Below are 20,408 nucleotides of genomic sequence, written 5' to 3'. Positions count from 1 at the left end.
AGCCCCCACCCCTTCACCCCCGGGGCCCCGCAACGGGCTCCCAAAGACAATCCCCACCAGCCTAGGCCTTGAATGCCGTACATCCTAATATGGATGACGGTGCCTGCTAGGCACCACCACCATATTGTGGCCCAAGTCTGCCCGGCCGGCAATCAGAACGATTGCCGACCGGCGGAAAAGTGGCATGCGCACTTTGCCTCTACCGCGATACCGCCGCCATTATAATATGGCTGGGGTAAATCGGGTTGCGATGGCGGGCAGATCTCCACCGGCGGTGGCGATCCGCCCACCATCCTAATCAACCACTAAGTGCTTTACTGCCCCACAATTGTCTTTTCCCAAAAGTGAGATTAATAATCCTTATACCATGTTTTTAATGATGATCGTACGTTTTAAAGAGATATTTTGTTGTACCTACGGACTGAACTGCAGAATTTTCCAAGTGAAGCCTGTCATGGTTGTTAGGATGATCCCAGCTTTTGGTGTCTGCAACTCTTAAATCGGCTATCCTTGCTTGTCCTTACAGGATAGTCTTGTAGGAAAAAAGTATTTTCTGCCGTGCCCTCAAACCACTTCAACTTTTTGTTTGTTTTGTTACAGGCACATGGCAACTCATTCCCCCCAGCAATCCCACGCATGTTCTTATTGTGATAAAACCTTCCACAGAAAAGACCACCTAAAAAATCACCTACATACTCATGACCCCAACAAGATGTCCATGAGCTGTGAAGAGTGTGGCAAGAAATACAACACCAAGTTGGGCTACAAAAGGCACTTGGCCCTTCATGCAGCCACCAGTGGTGACCTGACTTGCCGTGTTTGCACTAAGGATTTTGAAACTACCGTCATCCTACTAGAACACCTCAAAACCCATGCAGGAAAACCATCTGGAGTCATTAAAGAAAAGAACCATAAATGCGATCACTGTGATCGCCATTTCTACACTCGCAAGGATGTGCGCCGTCACATGGTGGTCCACACAGGCTGCAAAGACTTTGTTTGCCAATTTTGTGACCAGAGGTTTGGGCGCAAAGATCACTTGACTAGACACACCAAGAAAACCCATTCTCAGGAGTTGCTCAAGGGTAGGCTAGGGAGTAGGGATTTTCAAGTATTCTTGGATCCCATATCTACATTTCGACTCAAGGAAGATGATACTATGCTGCGTTCCTTTCCTGATGTTAATCCTGTACAAAGTGACATCATTTGTAGTTTACAAGAAGAGCACAGTGGCACACATTTTCATGGTAGGCTTAGCCAGGAATTCACACATCCCATGCAATCTACAGCTTTTGCACCAAGGATAGGTCCTATAGATAAGCATTTGTCAAATCATTCCACATCATCTTTACTTCCTGTCACCAATAGTCAGAAACTCCGGATCAATAAGTATGAGTCAATTTCTACCTCACTTACCTCAACGCTTATCAAGGAGCAGCCAGTCCTGTTGGATGCAAAGGCTTATAATGTGAATATGAATGAGGGACTGCCTTTGCCATTAACCCTCTCGCCTCACAAAACCGACTTGGAGGTTAGTATGCAAGCTTCCTCCACATCCACAGATGATTCTGGTGAATACACAGTGCAGAAAGATGAAATCTCAGTTTCAGATACTGTTGCCATGACTTCCCAGGAGATCTCTCATATTTTGGGATTGTGGCAGCTCCCTCTTGGTGGTAATGAGAATATTTGTGTGGACATGCCCGTGCATCTCGAAAATGAGCTGGTTCTCCATGGAGGGACCTTCCCTGGACATCAGTCACAGGATCTGCAAATACCCTTGGGTGGAGCAAGCCCCCACCAGTTTCCACGGTATCTTCACTCGTTCGCCTCTACTTCACCAGCCCTGCCTCATTTTCATCATGCATTCAAGTGACTACTTTTTTTTTTTGTTCAACCAGTGTACAAAATGTTTGAGCCTTTGCTGAACAATTTTATAATAGGAAATCCTAGAGAATGACATAAGATTTATATTTGAAATAGTGTTTATTTGTGTGGATTTATAGTCTTTTGTTCTATTATAGCTTTCCACACGTTGTGTATCTAAACCCACTTCTTAAGATGTGTACTTTTCATCCAGTGGAAACGCACAATCACAAATGTATGAGTTGTACATTTCTACACAGTCAATTACAGCTGCTACAGAAATGACAATGCGACCGTTTGAGCCATGCATCATCATAAGCAATTTGCGTGACTGACTTTAGCATTGTATGTAGGAAATTGAAGTCAGTCCAGTATGCTTATTCTGAAAGCACTTAAGTTAACATGCGTTATAGAAAAATCCAGGTTATCAATTTGGGTTTTCTATTTAATAAGTTGTTGAGATTTCTGTGACCTCATTGTCAAAAACATGTTTTATGTACTGTTAACCTTTTGACTGTAGCAGCCCTTCCTTATGGGTGGAGGCACCCCGCCTTCCAACTTTTTTGAAAACACGAAGAGTGTCAGTCTGGCTGGGCAAAGACACTCTTCATGTTCAGGTCAGGCAGCCAGGCACCGTGCATGCTGTAAATGAGCAGGCACCTGGATTCCTCAGCTCAGCTTTGCCGGGCTGAAGATTTCACAGCTTTGTGACCAAAGTGCTTGGCGGTCCTCCCCATCATTATGATCGGGTACCTCACATATGGACTCAGACCTGGGCTCATCAGTCTTAAGCCTTGAAGGGCCCAGGGATGACTGGCTATCAGTGACGCCTCTTCATACAGTGGGGTGGAGTCAGTAGTTTCACTGACCCCATCCCACCCTGACAAGGGACTACTGCCTCCTCTCATTGGCTGACCCATATCCAGGGCAGCCAATGAGAGAAGATGGCAGTCCAATCATCTAGGAAGCATTGAGGCTTCACTCCCACACCCTGAGACCCCTGCTGCGGACTGGTAAAACATTTAAAATGTTTGGTACATGTGTGTATGTATGAAGATATGTGTAGTTGTGCATGCGTGCTGAGGTTGGGTGCGTACATATGTGTGTGCTTGTGAATGGTGGGTGTATATGTGCCTGCTAGTGAATTGATGGGTACAAGTTAGTGTGCATGGGTGAGTGTGAGTATGTGTGTGTGTGTGGCCCATCAGCCTTCATGCTCGAATTACCATCCGTCCCTCCTTTATGTTATGCGTCTTTTTTTGTCAAGGCTGCTTTTATCCAGAAGGTATTACAGTCTTAAAGCCCAAGGGAAAAGAACTGTAGCTGAGCCATAAATTTCCCCAAGTTGTTGAAGGAGAAAAACACATTTTACAGTTCAGGATTTGAATCCCAGTTGCACTGCCTTTATGTATTTTGCTGCAAGTAGATGAAGGGATCCTATGGAAGATTGCACAATTTGTCCCGTGACGTGAATTAAAATTGGCAAGTCCCCTAACTTGTTTACACTCTAGCCCCAGAGGAAAGATATAATGACTGGCACCGGTACCCATCTCTTAGCAACATGACATACCCCTCGCCACATCAGATTTCGACAACACGATCTCTAATCCCCTCTCAGATGGCCGTGTACCCACAAACTCCCAGCACGATACATGCTCCCCACCTTCCCCTGTGAAAACCAATGAAACAAGCCTCTGATGGTGCAAAACGGCTGCAGCTTCTCTTTATTCACATATTGAATGAACAAATCACACAGTTCAAATTAAACAAAGCATAACCTCATCATTGCCCCAATTGTCTAAAGTTCAAGTCCAGTCCATGGCCCATGACAACATCCTGTGACAGAGCCCTGAGCGAATGCCCCCTCTCAGCAAAGGTCTAGCACGTCACCTGCTGCCTCTAGGCTACACCTTGCTGTCAAGGGTTGTGGGGAGCCCTCATGCCTGACCCGAACTGCTATTGCTGTTTTCACCCTCTGCTGACTCCATGATAACCTATAGCCTGCTCCCTGTGCCCCTGCCATAAGGCACCCCAATGGCACACGCTTGAGCAGCTCCACCTTTGGCTACTGCACTCCTTCTGTTGTCTTGCCATGCTGCCTGTGGTTTAAGGACTCAGGCAGCTCCCTCACATGCTCGCCTCCTGATACTCCCCTGCTGAATCATAGTAACTTGAGAGCCCCCACAATGTTGAGGAGGAACAGGCCCTTACCCACGTCTTACAAATGTACCTCGTCTGGTTCGTAGTATCCTTGCGTTCTAAGGTTAATAAGGCTATGCCTCACAAAACCAGGGGGAAGGATTCATTACCTGGATGACTTTGTTCATCAGCAAACCGGGCTCTGCTGAGTGTGTGGGTCTATTGGGGCAGTTTGTGAATTTGGCTGAAGAGCTGAGGGTGCCCCTGGCTCAGGAAACGACGGAAGGCCCTACTACACAACTCTCCTTCCTGGGCATTGAGTTACACACCATGCAGGACCAGTGCAGAACGCCAGCAACAAAGGTGGAGGACCTGAAGCACACAATAAGGGTAGGACTAGAGAAGAAGAAAGCTATAGTAGGTAAAATGCAACAGCTTCTAGGCAAGCTTAACTTTACCAACCGGGTGATACCAGCAGGTAGGCTTTCTACCAAGCGACTGGGATGGTTAACAAGAGGAGTGACAAAGAGGCAGCACAGGGTCAGACTGACATAAGGGGTAAAGGCGGATCTGGGGCAATGGGCAGCATTCCTAGCAGACTTCAATGGGACCCTGATCTGTTGAGAATCTGGGGTGACGGCAGAGCAGCTGGAACTGTTTCTGATGCAGCTGGGAGCGAAGGCTTTAGGGCCATCTTCGTCTCGACATGGGCAGCAGCCCACTGCCTGGCAAGTTGGCATGAAAAAGGGATCCCCAAAAATTTTGCGGTACTGAAACTATTCCTAGTCATAGTGGCCCTCTCTATATGAGAAGAGCGTCTTGCCAACAAGCAGATTACATTATGGGTAAACAACCATGCGGTGGTCCAAGCTTTGAATTTGCAGGTGGCACATTGCTCAATAGTGGTCCGCTTGCTGAGGAATTTGATAGGCTGCCGGCTTAGGGCTAATATTGCGGTCAGGAGCATGCATATTCTTGGCTTTGAACATGCAGTGGCTGATGCAGTGTCTCGGTTGTAGTGGCAGAGATTCAGGGAGTTAGCGCAGCACACGGACCTTGATGGGACAGCGATACCAAGAGAACTGTGAAACATGATACATCTGACCTGAGCATGCTAGTGAACAGTTCACTAGCTCCCAAGACAGTGACCAAGTACGGTAAGTGCTGGATGACTTTTAAGGCTATAACTGGCACCCAGGGAACTGACAAAGCGTCTAGTAGGGATGTGGAGGAATTTATACAGTGGGCCTTTTCCAAAAACGAAACTAGATCTTGGGTGCAAAACCACATTTGTGCAGTTTCTTACTACGCAAAACTAGCAGGCATCTCGGACCCAGCTGGTACTCTTTACTGTAGGGCAGCCATGAAGGGATGGGGGCGCCTCCAACAAAGACAAAAGGACTGGAGATGCCCGTATGTTTTAGCGCCTTGCAAAAGGTGTTCAAGGAGCTTCAAAGCATCTGCACACATAGGCATGAGCTACTGCTCGTCGGAACGGCTTTCTCCCTGGCATCCTTTGAGGCATACAGGGTCAGCAAACTGGTGGTCCCGGCCAGATTCAACCTGGGGTTGGCCTGCTTGAGAAGAAGTGACCTGCAAATGGAGGACAGTGCCATGACCATAGTAGATAAAATGTATATTTGTGAGAAGTAAAGGAAAATGAAGCAAGGAGAATTGCGGAGCGAAAATAAAACCATAGATAGTGGTGAAAAGTGCTTTCATACTACTCCGTAAGTTAACCATACATCAATAACAATCATGGTAACTATTTACAGAACCTCATATGATCACAACATGTAACGTGATAATGCTGCAAAGATAATTATCATCTGTCCTGAGCAGCAAAAAAGATGACATCACAAGAGGTAGGCCCCTTATTGAGTGCCATGGATTCTGTTTGGCTGATTTACCTCTTTCCCATTTTTGTAGTCCTTTGTCAAAATATTATGGGAAATGTAGTATTTTGTTATTTCTGACTGCTATTAAAACGGGGGCAAACTAGAAAACACAATATACGCCTTTAGTTCCACCAAGAAATTATCTCACAAAGCACAGCAAAACTTTGCACTGGAGAAGGTGAACAAAAACTGCAAACAAGACAGTTTGCAAAACTTTGGTACTGACTCGCTTGAAAACTTTGCACACTTGCACTTAATACCTCATATAGGGCTTTATTCGGAGTTTGGCGGATGAGTTACTCCATCACAAATGTGAGGGATGGTCCGTCCTCCTAATTACAACTGCATTATATTCTATGACACGTGTAATATGGTAGACGGGATATCCGTCACGTTTGTGACAGAGTAACCCATCCGCCAAACTCTAAATCTGGCCCATAGTCTCATTTATGGAAACATTTCCAGAAGCAGGAGGTGTTCCTGTCTATATTGTTAATGCTGATGTGTTTGCCTTTGCATTGATAGTTTTGTTTTTATTTGTTTTCCATTTCAGATGCATTAATTGAAGTTATTTAGTAAATGGCTTACATATGTGACTCATGGTCAGTTTAACCGTTCATCATTTGAATTGGTTTATGACACACATGGAACTTAGCAAGAGTCTAATTTTTTTTTGTTGTTGAAAAAATCAACTCAGTTGTGGTGTTTGCTGTTAATAACGTGTTTTTGTCTGGTTCACACCTTGTGAAAACTTTCTGTGCTATGCTTAAAGAAATAACCATATTGTTTCTATCATATCATATTTTTAAATACAACCTATGGATACATCTTCAGCAGCTTCTAGGTTAAGATAAATTCAGGAAGCTGTGCTCCTCTGCCCCTTTTACTAACTGCATCTTCTTTTATTTGGAAACTACATCTCTCTTATTCATTATATAGGTCTGTGTTTGGTTTTTAATTGTATTACTTTCGAGATGAAAAGGCACCGCCATGCTATGTTACTGGTGTTTTAAATGATGGATTTCCTCAGACTAATAGGCCAATTTTAAGATGAGACGTAACAGAAAATCCTCAAATTTGTAGCACAAGTGATAAATTCTGATTTGGAGGATTCATTGCATATGGAGAGGCTGTGTTCAGAAATTACCTCTGATGTGTTATCACCATAGTGGGGAAAGTTCTGCGGGTGGATTGTCACTGGTGGAGAATTCTCAGTGGAAAGGTTACAATTTTATCTACAAATAATTTTATGTTGGCACCCAACACTGAATAAGGTTCTGAGGTAATTGCTGAGTGTCTTTATTGTGTACGTTTTCCAATGTGAAAAACACACCTACCCAGAGTCTGAGTAAACATGTATTTGTATAGAGCTCGATCAACCCAAAAGACACCTTGGTGATGAATAAGAGACGTTTATTGTTACCCAATTTAGTAGTACTCGTTTTATCAATCTCTGGCGGCTGAAAGGCGAAAGTGACGCACCATAATCTAAAGTTGTGACCATTAGGTCAAACACAGATCCGTAGGGTGGATTAATAAGTCCACTGAACCATTAGTCCCATGCCCTTTTTTAACAGTTTGTTTTTACTTAAGTGCCAAATACAAAGGTAGAGTATTGATTGAATCATCATCTTAACTGAGTGTGCCTCCTCACTTTGCATCATAATGTTTGCGTATTAATGTGAGGAATAGTTCAGCTGGATCTACTGCCTTTGATACAATGTGCAAGAAGAACTGATTGAAAAGCTTGTTGTAACTTGAGCACCAAGGAGATCACTAAGATCTCCTTGTCATTTTGCCCCACGCAAGGCATTCTGTATTAGCTTATCTATTTTGAAAGCCTTGGGAGTGAATTTAAGGTTTGCAACATTTATTCTTTGTTGTAATGTTTAATACACCATATCCCAGAAATATTGCATCTTGTTTTGTCCTCAAGGAAATGTCATGGAAGCACTTCCTATGGATGGAATTTGGCTTATATCATTCTCACTCACTACCAGAAGGCACACTTCTGCAGTCTATATTCACATATAAAGGATCCCTTAGATGTCTGAGAAACTGATAAAATTAAAGTTATCCCTTTAAGTTGGAGCAGCAACGCCAAAAGTAATAACAGAAATTTGTGTGGCACTTAATAATACAGATTTCCATTTCAGCCAGAAGTCCTGAAAAAAACATGTTAATACGAAAAGACTCAGAGGTGCTTGTTTTTGTTGAATTCTAAATGATGTATACGTATATTTATGTGGTATCTGTACAGTGCCAACCAATCTAAAAGGCAAGAAGTGCTCTATAGAGTCAAAGGCAGAGATATAGTCAAAGAGTGATAAAAAGGGGCAACTGGGATGTGAAAACAGAAGTGGACTATTACTTTTTTGTGATGTAGTGTTTATTAAAGATGTATCTTTTCAGCTCTTTCTTAATTTGGAGCAGGGGTAGAAGGATCCTGATGGAGTAGGGCTGTCATTAAGAGATGCATAGACGGTGAGGTTGTGTTGTGTGGGACTTTGTCACTTCTCCATCTGCAGTCTTATGCTGTTCTGGTTGTATATTTGACACGAGCCGCCAGATCCAGATAAACGAGAGAGCGTGGTATTCAAGCCAGTAGCTTCCAAAATACACACCGACATAATCCTAATCTACTGTATTAGTTTACCACTTAATTCCAAATCTGTGCAGCGATGAACCATCACTAGGAGACTTCATGTTAATTCACTGGTCTTATTTTGAAATTCATTTTTTGTTGAAGATATTATGTTTGGAAGGCTTAATACCTATACTTAAATTAAAGGTGGTGGTTCACAGCATAAGATGAAGGAAGTAGGAAGTGCAAGGATGATCACCTTTGGCGAAGCATTTATTGCGAAGAGGGTGATTTACAGCAGGCATTTGACTGATGTGTTGGTTACAGAAGATAAAGTGCAGGATGGGTATGCAGATGGTTTAAAATGTGGGTCTATTTCGTCACACGTTAGTATGTGACATTTGTGAGAATCAATGGATGGCATTTTATTTGACCTCGAGTGTGAGGAATCCATTGACAAGAGTGAGGTGTATATACACTTGCAGGTTGCTATTTAGAGGCTCACAGATGCAGGGCTCTACAGAAAAATGGAGAATGGCCCCCTACGGCAAATTTGTTGCCTCCCTGCCCCATTTATGTTTTCGATATTGAAGCCTAATTTGTCTCTGCTATCAAAAACCTCTAACCTGACAGCCAGTCGAACACAGTGTGTCGGGTCATGCTGACAGCCACCCTGTGCTATATATTGAGCGGAGCCATCGTCGCTAGTTTTTCATGCGTGTGATCACAATTTGGGGCATGGTAGTTGGAGGCAGTGAAATCAGTCTGTGGCCCCAACACACAGGGAGGAAACTCCCTGTGTATCAGAGCCTTTGATGTTTTTTGTTTTTCGACATAAACTCCCGCTTTGTAAGTTTATTTTTTGAGAGCTATTAAAGATTTGCTGAGAGTATGCAACAAACATGGCCCCTTCTCATCAATCCCCTCATCCTTCACTGCACCTCTTGCAGCAGCAGTTGTTCTGATAGCTTGGAGATCCCTGCCAGGCAGATAGGGATCTTTAAATAGGGGATGCAGGCTTTCCTGCCTCCGAGGAGCTGTGGCAAAAGCATCTGCTGATCTCATTGGCCAGGGAGCCATGTACCAGGGTCTAAATGATACAGTAAATATTTGTTGATTCCATTTGGTGTACATACGTGCAGTTTAAATACAAAGGTGTGGAAGGATGATGTGTGTATCTATGCGTGTATGTATGTGTACATGACAGAAAATAACACAGCAGTAAAAATTACTTTAAATGAGTCTGAATGTTTTGTGCGAGTCACTTATTCACCCCATCCATCCCATGCTCTGAGATATTAATAATATCTGTATATCGGTCTGTGGGTTGTCCCCTTTCTACAATTCAGGATGAACCCCTTTATATTCTTGCTGTATACCAGCCATGTTATCGATGATATTCGTTCTCTGCCACACAATGCTGCTTATTCTCAAAGGATTTTCAAGCCAATATGAAAATTCTCATGTGCTGCTCGGCCAGTCTCCTGATTATCAGGGAACTCGTTCACCTTGGTTACCTCACATCATTGTAATATGTGCTTTTCTGAGATAACATTTGTTTTGTAATGATACATTATAATGCTGAAACATGTAAACCTGAAAGATTTATATAAAAAATGTTTTATTTTCTGTATAATTAACTTGTGAAAGCAATAAAACAATATTATCAGCTGTTTTTCTGATTTATTTTTTCCAAAATAAAATGTAACTTCGTGAATAGATTTACTCAAATGTGATTAGAAGTGATAACATTAAAGGATTGCCTATATCTTTGAAATGAGCATTACTTAATAAACAAAGTCTAAGAAGGGATGTAATGTGTCTATTTTGCTACATTTTTGTATGTCCGAAATAAATATCCAAAATAAAAAATGAAGATATTTTGCTCCTGATAGACAACCAACTTTCCATGTCTTTGTAGAAGAAAGTATATTTGTTGTCTTTCGGTTCATGACATTAGTGTGTGTATATGTTCTAGCTTACCTCTCTGACTGTTAATTTTTTTTTTTTTGTGAAGCATCCATTGCCTTTTGTAGAGGCGAATGAGATCTTTGTGTGCAAGACTGATGTTGGCAACTCATTCTATAATGTTTCATCATATGTTAGATTTTTCATTTTTTTCTGTAGACATACCAATAATTATTAACTACCGCACACCCAAATGACCGTTTTCTGTGTGTCTAAAGAAGGGCAGGCTGAATAGTTACTGCAGTATCTTGCCTCGCCCCACCTTGAGAAGATGCAGAATTTGCAGACAGTAATAGAAATCTCTGCTCCTATGTGAAGTACATTTCTGCCCTAAAGAAGCAACGTGTGTCTCTCTGTCACAAACTCATTTCTTATGAAATAGCATTTTAGTTCTTAGTTGATCAGTTTGGAACAGGGTGACTGTTTTGCTTTGTCAAATATGGTGGGGTAAGGGGCGTTATGAGTTCTTTGCAATTTGCCTGATATATCAATTTTTCTTGGTTGTGTTGTGTATGAATTCTCATAACAAACTAGTGCATACTATACCCGACACTCATTACCAGTTTTACTGCTATATTTATTACATTGTTGTTTATGATTGATACATCTTGCTGCAGATTCCTCACCTTATGAATATCCATACAGGCACCAGATTGGTCTGGAAACTAATCTCCATCACAAGCTATTCAGTGCCGCCAGGTATCGCCATGCAGCTTCATCTGTGAATCAGTGAACAGGATACAATCAATTTTGAGTGTATTTAGCTGCCATGTCAATCCCTGTTTTTCCATTCCTCATTGATGTGGGCCGCAAGCTCAGTGCTTTTCTGACAAAATTCCTCTGTTTTTAACAAGTAAGTCAAATGTCTCCTGATAGTTTCAGGGTTTAAAACCTGTCAGGTGCCTCAGAAACGTCCTTGTTGGATCCAGATGACATGTAAATGTGGTGTATGGGCTACGGCTGTGACTCTGCGGCAAGAGTCTCCTATTCAGTACTGGTTCCCAAACCCATCAAGAATTGCGAGGCCAAGCTGTTTTTGGACAAGGCCAGCAAGGAACTGCCAAAGAATTCTCCTTTTCCTTCAGTTAAGTCTCCTTTCATAGAATGATCTTGCAACCAAAGCACTAAAAGCACCACAGAACTGAAACATTATCTTATTCCTAAAGGAAATTCTCCCACTTTCTGGACCACTCTTTTTCTTGACACCGGTCCGCGATTCCAGATAAATTCTTGTCAGAAAAATCCAGACATTAAAGAATATGAAGCTGGAGGTCCTGGCCTAATTGACCAGGGGTGCGGAGGTCAGTAGATCCAGCCCAAACTCCTCCAAACCATGTGCCCCCATGCACTGCAGCCCTGGCGCTTAAGAGAAAGTTGACACCCGCCACGCTGCCAAACATTTATTCAACATTGCTTTAGAATGCCTCCCCTGATTCCACCTTCTGAGCCATCTATGGGACTGCCTTCGTATACGGCTAAATTCATGCAGGTAGTGAAGGAAAAAGTAAAAGCATGTTTTGATAATGTGTGCTAGAAAGACAGCTCCTTTGTTTATCTCCATGGTTTGCCAAGATGGAAGCACTGCCTGGCTCCTACTCTGAGGCCCATGACAAGCCTGGTAAAGATATTGACAGCACAGAAGATGCTTCAGAGGCAAACAACCATTTTCCACCCACTAGTAATACTGATGGAGTCTGGATCTTTTCGAAGAGCAGATATTGCCAGCACCCCTGGATCTCCTTCAGAGTTAATCCTACACAGTATGGAGGCAACATCTTGCACTTTAACCTAATTCTTCCAGTCATCCTCCACAGTTATGGAGCCCCTGCTTCCCTGAAATGAGCCTGTTTCCCCACCTGGCTCTGGCTATGTGGGAGAAACCTGTTGTTGGACAGTAGTTCACTGGGATATTCCAAAATGCTTAAACCTCTCCCGGCGTGGTTGGACAGGAAAGAACGGGTCAATAGAGTGGTGCCAGAGTTGACGGGAGAGTGGGGAGAGGCGATTGTGGAACCTGAGGGGATTGTGAAGTGTTTCGCCGAGTATTTTCGTAGGGTTTATACCCCTGTGTCGGACAGGCCGCCCGAGGACTCGTCTGAGCTCCTCCGTGATATCGAGTTGCCCTGCCTCTCTGACATAGATAGGGATGATTTGGATGGTGACATAACGGTTGACGAGGTGGCGGGGGCGGTTCGCGCGTTAAACTCGGGTAAGGCCTCTGGACCGAATGGACTGCCGATCGACCTGTATAAACTGTTCCCGGATAGGGTCGCCCCTCACCTGCGCGCCATGTTTTTGGAGGCGCGGGGGGATGGGATCCTTCCGTTGGATCAGCGGCTGGCGTCGATCGTGGTAATACATAAAGAGGGTAAACCCCGAGATAGGTGCGCCTCCTATCGACCCATTTCACTCCTCAACGCTGAGCCGAAAATTCTGGCCAAACTCCTGGCTATCCGTTTGAGTAGGGTGCTTGGCGATTTGGTCCACCCGGATCAATCTGGCTTCATCCCGCACCGAAACACAGCATTAAACCTTAGGCGTCTTCATGGCGTCATCGCCAGGGCGGGCACGCTGCGTGAACCGGCTATTGTGGCATCTCGATGCCACGATGGCCTTTGACACGGTGGAGTGGGCATACTTATGGGCCGTGCTGGCCAAGTTTGGTTTCGGTCGCGGTTTTGTGAGTTGGGTTCGGTTGCTGTACGAGGGGCCACTAGCGAATGTTGTGGTGAATGGTCGGGCATCTACTCCGTTTCAGCTTGGTAGGGGTACTCGGCAGGGTTGCCCCCTGTCGCCTCTGTTGTTCGCCCTCGCCCTTGAACCGTTGGCTGCGTGGATACGTTGGCACCCGGATATACGGGGCCTTCGGTGGTCGCCTGATCACGAGGACCGTATTTCGCTTTATGCCGATGATATCCTACTGTATCTTGCCTCACCTAAGAAGTCACTTATAGTGGTCTGTGACGTACTCGCATCGTTTGGTAGGAACTCGGGGCTTGTGATTAATTGGGGCAAATCGTACTTGTACGTTCTTAGTGGAGAGGTCCCACCGATCCCTAGAACATGTTCGATACAGGTTGCCCAGCAGGGTTTCGTGTATTTGGGGATTTTTGTATCCATGGATCCTGCTGTGCGCTATGAGAGGAATCTGCTCCCCCCCTTGGCGCGCTTGAGGCGAGATGTTGAAGGTTGGCGGAGGCTGCCGCTCTCCCTTGTTGGGCGTGCGGCCCTGTTCAAAATGATGTCTCTTCCCCGCTTCCTCTATGCCCTCCAGAACACCTTGGACTGGGTACCGGCCAAATACTTTCGGGAGGTCGAAGGCCTCCAACGGACGTTGCTGTGGGATGGGCGGCCGCGAATAGCTATTTCAAAGTTGACGCTCCCATGGTACGATGGGGGCATTGCGCTCCCAGACATCCGACGGTACTATTGGGCCACGCAGCTGAGCGCGATCAACCATGGGTTTTACGGCCCTGCCCTCAGCCCTGGGTATGCCCTGGATAGGTGGCTGCTTCGTGGCGGCAACTACTACAGGGCGTTGTATTCGCGGTCCTTAGACTCGTCCCTCACGGGGCCCACAGGTGTGGCGGTGCGTGTATGGAAGATGGCGACTGATTCGTTGGGCTGGAAGGATAGGCTCACCCTCGCTACCCCATTGTTTGAATCGGAGAGATTGGGAAGACTCTGGCATACAAAGGGCTTTGATAAGTGGGACCTGATAGGTATATCCAAGGTGGGAGATGTGCTGCATAAGGGGAGGGTGAAGTCCTTCGAGGAGTTGCAGACTGAGTATGAGCTAGGGCCCTCAGAGTATTTCAGGTATATCCAGCTGCGTCACGCCCTCCGATCAGTTCTCGTGGAGGGTGAGAAGGTGCCGGAGTCCTCTCCCCTTGAGGACCGAGTCCTTGATGGTCATATGCCCGAGAGCACGATCTCGCTCATATATAAGAAGTTGATTAACGTCCGGGCAGATATGCTTTTGGGGCTGAGAGAACAGTGGACTAGGGATGGCCTTGAGTTGGATAATGAGGACTGGCAGTCAGCGGTTTCTTCTCCTAAGGAGGTTGCGATCCCGTCGCGTCTGCGGCTGGTGCAGCTTAAAATACTGCACCGGGTGTATGTGACGGGGCCAAGGCTGGTCCACATGGGATTCTCGGAGGACGGCCTGTGCAGAAGGGGATGTGGTATGGTGGGTACTTTCCTGCACATCATTTGGGAATGTGGTGTCATTGTGGAGTTCTGGAGGAGAGTCCATGCAGTTATGGGGGAGGTGACGGGCACTGCGGTACAGCCGGAGGCGCGGTGTTGCCTCCTGAACGTCTGGGGGCCCACTGACCTCGATGAGGCGCAGACCCAATGGGTGACTCTGGGTAACATGGTAGCTAAAAGGGATATCGCGCGATTGTGGGGCTCCTCGGGACCCCCTACACTGACCGCGTGGAAGGAGAACATGGACTGGAGCATGTTTAGGGAGAAGACGGTCTACTGCTCTAGAGGTCGCCCCCGGAAGGTTCACGCCATCTGGGGGCGGTGGAACCAATACAGGGGGGGAATATGTCTTGCCCCGGATCTGGAACCTCCTGAGGAACAGCTTTCCCCCTGACCTACTTTCCAGCACAGTTTGGTTTTAGGAACCATTTTGGGCCTCTGCTGTCCCCCTTCTTCCTCCGTACACAGTCTTGTAACTAGTAGATGAGTGGGGTCCGGCCTCCCCTGGGGGCTTTCGCCATGGGCTTTCAATGTTCTGCCTTGCTGGGGTTTGTTGTGAGTTTTTTCTGTGTTTATTTAAAATTGGACCTTTGCATTACTCTTTCAACTGTATTGGGGACACATCACTGTATCTAACTCTCAATGCTGCCGAACCTTCGGGCTGTCGGCTGAATAGATGTGTCCTGAATTTTGAAATAAAGGTTTTCAAAAAAAAAAAAAAAAAAATGCTTAAACCTGCCCTGGCTAACAAAAATGTTATGTTTTCACATCCTTCACTAGAATGTCTAGTGGTCCAAGCTTCTTCCTAAAAGCTGGACTCGAATATCTTTTACGTGGCATCTCCAGATAGTCTTAAAAGCTGAGCTCTATGGACCAAAATGTGTTTGCTTGTGGCAGACACACCCTCTGACACATGTGACATGCCTTGTGAGAGCTAACAAAACTTAATCATTACCTAGGCAAAATACATGAAAAAAGGCAAGCTAGAGAATATCTAATCTCCTCCTCGCTGCCAAGAATACCATTCTGTCTCTCTGGGGGAAACCAACAGCTCCAATCTACGTACTTTGGCTCCACAGGTTTTGGCACCTTTCGGGGCATGACAAAATAGCATATGACTTGGTGGACAAATCAAAGATCTTTTACAAAATATAATGTTTCATATTTGAACGCAGGATTCCGGGGTAAGACATGCCCACAAACTCAGTGAGCCCTGGGACTGCTCAATACACCTCTGCTTCCTTGATTTGAATCCTCTGAAGCTCTATAATCCGATGTGTATCTATTGCTTACTGTGTGACTGGTCCGGTTTGGGGATGGCATTATGGGAGGGGGGCAGAGAGGGTATCATTTTGGGTTCTGTAATGAATGCTGTACTGCCTGATAATTTTTTTAATGCATCAATACAAACCCATTGAAAAGAAAAACACATGATAAATCAATTTTCTAATTTGGTCAAGGATAGTTGGGACACCTTCATACAGATCCCAAACTGTGGCCTGGATTTCAACGCAGTTCAATCCATGAGCATGGTCGTCTCACAGAATCCTCATGTTTGGATGCTTTCCACTGCCTTCTCAGTAAATGCTCAGGCAACCCTTATGTACTTACTCTTCAATGTAGAGCCACTAATCAGGAGGATGCAAGTCCTTGGAATACGTATAAAGAAGCTGAGCTACGTCTCACTCTCTGGGCTTTTCCTTCTTAACTAATGAATTCTACCAACGGTATAGAGGCTGCCTCAAGCTATACCCCTCACAGCAGTGGTAACCTTCACAGCCACTCCAAATATCACAAAAGATGTAGGTTATGATTTAGGGGTACCATCACTAACAGTAGCAGCAGATCCACTCCACTTCAGCTTCTGCCTGCCTCAGTCTCCTAATCCCCCAGTACGTCACCACCAGCTGGTGGTTGGGAGGGTACTCCTGCTTTTCCACCAACTGAGAAATGTTCATGGCAGATCGTTCAGTGAATCCACAAGGGCTGAACCCTACCCTTTCTCTCTTGCCCTCTGCACCGAGATGTGCTTACCAGCACTCACCTTGACTTTCAAGGTGGAAGTCTGCTGAAGGAATGAGCCATAGAGGCACAGGATTTAACTGATTTCATTTATGGTCCCAAAGAAGGACAGGGGTTGGAGGCCCATCCTCGTCCTTCACCTCTTGAACCTATAAATTCAACAGGACAGATTCAAGATGCTTTTTCTTAGCCTCATTTTGCAGGCCTTCAATATGAGAGATTGTCTGGTATCCTTGGACCATCAGGATGCTTTTTGCCTCCTACCAATCCTTCCTGGTCACAGGTGTTACCAGAGGTTCACAGTGGGGTCCTAGCACTTTCAGTTCACTATCAAGACGTTTTGGTGGCTTCTTTACAATGGCCAGGGGTCCTTGTATTTCTGCTTTCTTGGATGTATGGGTAGTGAAAACAGAGCCCAGGGTGCTGGTCAAAGAACTCCTTCAGTGCACTGAAACTCTCCTCTGTGACTTGGGATTTATAGTGCTGAAAAAGTGTGTCATTTCATATCACTCCCACCACAGGCTGATCTTCAAAGAAGTACTGGACATAACCCGCCTCAAGATAATTTTGTCTTCTGCTAATTTGAACTTTAACAAACATATTAGAATAGTCCACCATGCCAAGTACAGAAAAATCAGACAGATCAATAAAATATTTACAAAATTCTTTGCATCTGCTTATGAATGGCTCAATCTCTTCAGTTTAAGGGTCAGGCAAGGGTCCAATATGTGGACCAGAGATTTGTTGGTGACATGTGCCATATAGCAGAAGAGTGCCCTTCAGTACTACCTGAAAGAAACGCACCTCCAGCCTCAAAAATGCCCTCAGCTTAGGTAGAAATCGTTAGGTCAGTTCATCTAAATTTTAAATGGTAAATGGATTCCTCCAACCTTTTGGTTAAACATCCTTTTAGCCCTTACAGGCTGTGGTGCCCGACTTCATCATACAAAAGCATATGGACTTTGGTCTGCCAGGGATGTGGAATTCTTATAGCCCGACGCCCAGGACATATTGTTTGGGGTCAAGGGCAACATGTTTTCATGTGTATTTTGTCCTTGGGACACGTAGGCTCAACCCCCTGCAGTACAAACCCTTTGCCTGCCAGTTTACAGTACCACAATATGGATCTGGGATGGGCATTGTCTACAGTTAAGGTAATATGTGTGTCCATGTATTAATACTGTTCAGACTTGTGTTAGCGTGAGCACTAAAAGTAAATGTTGTAAGCTCGGCCTGCACTACGGACAGTGGTTCCAGTATAAATGTGTACACATGTTTTCAAAGTTTAGTAATATGAGGCTATGTATAATGTTCCCAGAATGCTCTCTGATTATATGCAAATATTATCAGAAGCTTGAAAGCAAGAGTGATGATTCTTTGCTTTCAAAACAAAATGTTCACCAAAAAAAAACACAAGTAGAAAAAAAAACATTTTGCTAAACTACTGTAAGATTTTAGGTACCATATCTTTGCAGCATCATTTAGTAACATGTTGATGTATGCTTGTATTTCCCAAAAATATTCATAATGGAAAATCTTTGTAACTTTGATAATAAATACGATTATGGGAAACAAAAATAAACAAGCATTGGCAAAGCCAGTAAGTCTGAAATTGGTGGGCAGACTTTTGGTTTTGTCAATGTGTGACTTGTTTAGGCATGGTTTTTCTAAAACCTTATCGGTGTGGAAGCTGCTTGGCCCTCACCATTCTAACAAGCATTGGCAAAAGCAAAATTAGTTTTTGGTCTCAAAAAGCACACATTGCCACAGCAGTTCCGGGCACTGAACTACTTTGTGTGCCAATATGCTCCTTGTAAAAGAGCAGAATACTGCCACTCACAGTGAAGGGGAGAGAGGGAGAGAGAGGGGGAAAGGGGGGAGGGAGAGAGAGGGGAAAAGAGGGGGGAAGGGGAGAGAGGGGGAGGGAGAGAGAGGGGGAGGGAGAGAGAAGGGGGAGAGAGAGGGGGGAGGGAGAGAGAAGGGGAGGGGAGAGAGAGGGGGGAGGGAGAGAGAGGGGGAGAAAGAGGGGGGAGAGAGAGACTGAATTTTATAAACACACTAAAGGTCATGGTTAACGCCAGGCATAAATAGAGGCCCAATTATTAAAGAAAGTCTCAAAAGTGTATCCTTGCATTAAGTGCATATATAGAGTTTCCGTGAATTCCCAAGAATTTACAGAAGTAGGCCAAGAAATAGTACTCCTAGAAAATATTTGTGAACTGCGTTTTAGCATGAGCAAATGTGCATGTGTAGATTTGCTCATGTGAAAATCTGAATGTTTCAAGTTCCATTTACTCCGACCACTTTTTTCTCAACCCTGGATGAAGTTTTACGTCTGCAACTGTCAGGAGTAAATTTCCAACCTTTTTCAGTATGGGAGAAGATTAGAAAAGAGTTGGTGAAACCCCTTAAAACATGCAAGTTAGTAGGTTTGTACAGACTCAAAAGGGCAATTACAACCCTTGAACTATTGCTTACCACTACCTTCAGCCCCAGTATGTATACCTGCAGTTCAGTTTACTCCAACCACTTTTTTCCCAACCCTGGAGGAATTTTTACGTCTGCCGCTGTCAGGAGTACATTTCCAACCTTTTTCAGTATGGGAGAAGATTAGAAAAGAGTTGGTGAAACCCCTTAAAACATGCAAGTTAGTAGGTTTGTACAGACTCAAAAGGGCATTACAACCCTTGAACTATTGCTTACCACTACCTTCAGCCCCAGTATGTATACCTGCAGAAACGAAGCAACATAAGGGAATAGCTTGTAGTCAAACCCTAATATGGTACGAGCCCTGGCATAATTAGAGATGCTATATCAGAACTCCGATATAATGAGATTGCTACCTTAATTTGACGCCACATTACAATGCACAAAAGAGACAAGTGGATTTTGTTACAAGACAAGTAGATTTATGAAGCAACCTGCCCCATTGACAAGTAGATATTTTATTAAATTCCACACCCCTGGTCTGCATTGGAGCAGAGCCTGCATATAACATAACCATGCGGGACCTGCGGGTAGACCACCTTGCCATGACAGCCCTCCTCTCTTCCATTTTAGGAAGTACCATACAGATTATGTTAGATAATACCATCAACATCCATTATATTAACAGATGAGGCAGTGTGGTGTTGTGAACCCTATGTTGGGTGGTAGTTGCCTGTGGCTGTGGCAGCGGGTACCACTTGCATGCCTTCTCCCCATGACACTGAATTCTCTAGGTGACCTATCGCTGAACAACCAAGAGTGTGACCTACACCCCAAACTGAGTTGATCATTTCCAGAAAGGGGTTTCTTAAGTGGGTCTCTTTGCCATGCCCAGAAAATGAAGTCTCCTCTGTTTGTTTTGTGCGATACACTTCCTTCTGAATGATTCCAGGAGGGATTCCTTCTGATTTAGTTGTTCTCAGGGCCTGTAAATAATTTTCACTTATTCTGCTTCTGTTGACGGGCCTGCAAGAGGATCAAGCACAACTGATGCCAATTGCCCCAAATTGGGCTAGAAGGATCTAATATGCTAATCTTTGGGCAACCAGTATTTGGCCCTCTCTTCCTCTCCCACACAGGATAGACACTATTGCAGCAGGATGGTCAGGTCTTCCACACATATCTCCAAATGATGTGGCTGCATTTATGAAGATGAAACGATGTTTGAGTGCTTTTTTCTTCCTGAAGTTGCATACGACACCTTGGCATCCAGGAGACCCACTACAATAAGTTTG

At 44.7% G+C, this 20,408-nt stretch overlaps 1 protein-coding gene across 4 annotated transcripts in view; it reads left to right on the top strand.

Annotated features, from left to right (window-relative positions):
* LOC146820926 (zinc finger protein PLAGL1-like) overlaps positions 1–10,162 on the top strand; it is a 517,626-nt gene extending 507,464 nt beyond the window's left edge. For all 4 annotated transcript variants that reach the window (XM_085611799.1, XM_085611798.1, XM_085611801.1 and 1 more), the window contains one exon: positions 601–10,162. In XM_085611799.1, the coding sequence (XP_085467925.1) occupies positions 601–1,876 (1,276 nt within the window). In that variant the 3' untranslated portion in view covers positions 1,877–10,162. The remainder of the gene's footprint in view (positions 1–600) is intronic.
* Positions 10,163–20,408: the final 10,246 nt, after the last annotated feature.

The sequence above is a fragment of the Triturus cristatus genome, chromosome 6, assembly GCF_964204655.1.
Source record: "Triturus cristatus chromosome 6, aTriCri1.1, whole genome shotgun sequence".
Classification (NCBI taxonomy): Eukaryota; Metazoa; Chordata; class Amphibia; order Caudata; family Salamandridae; genus Triturus; species Triturus cristatus.
This window is presented reverse-complemented; position numbering and strand designations above follow the sequence as displayed.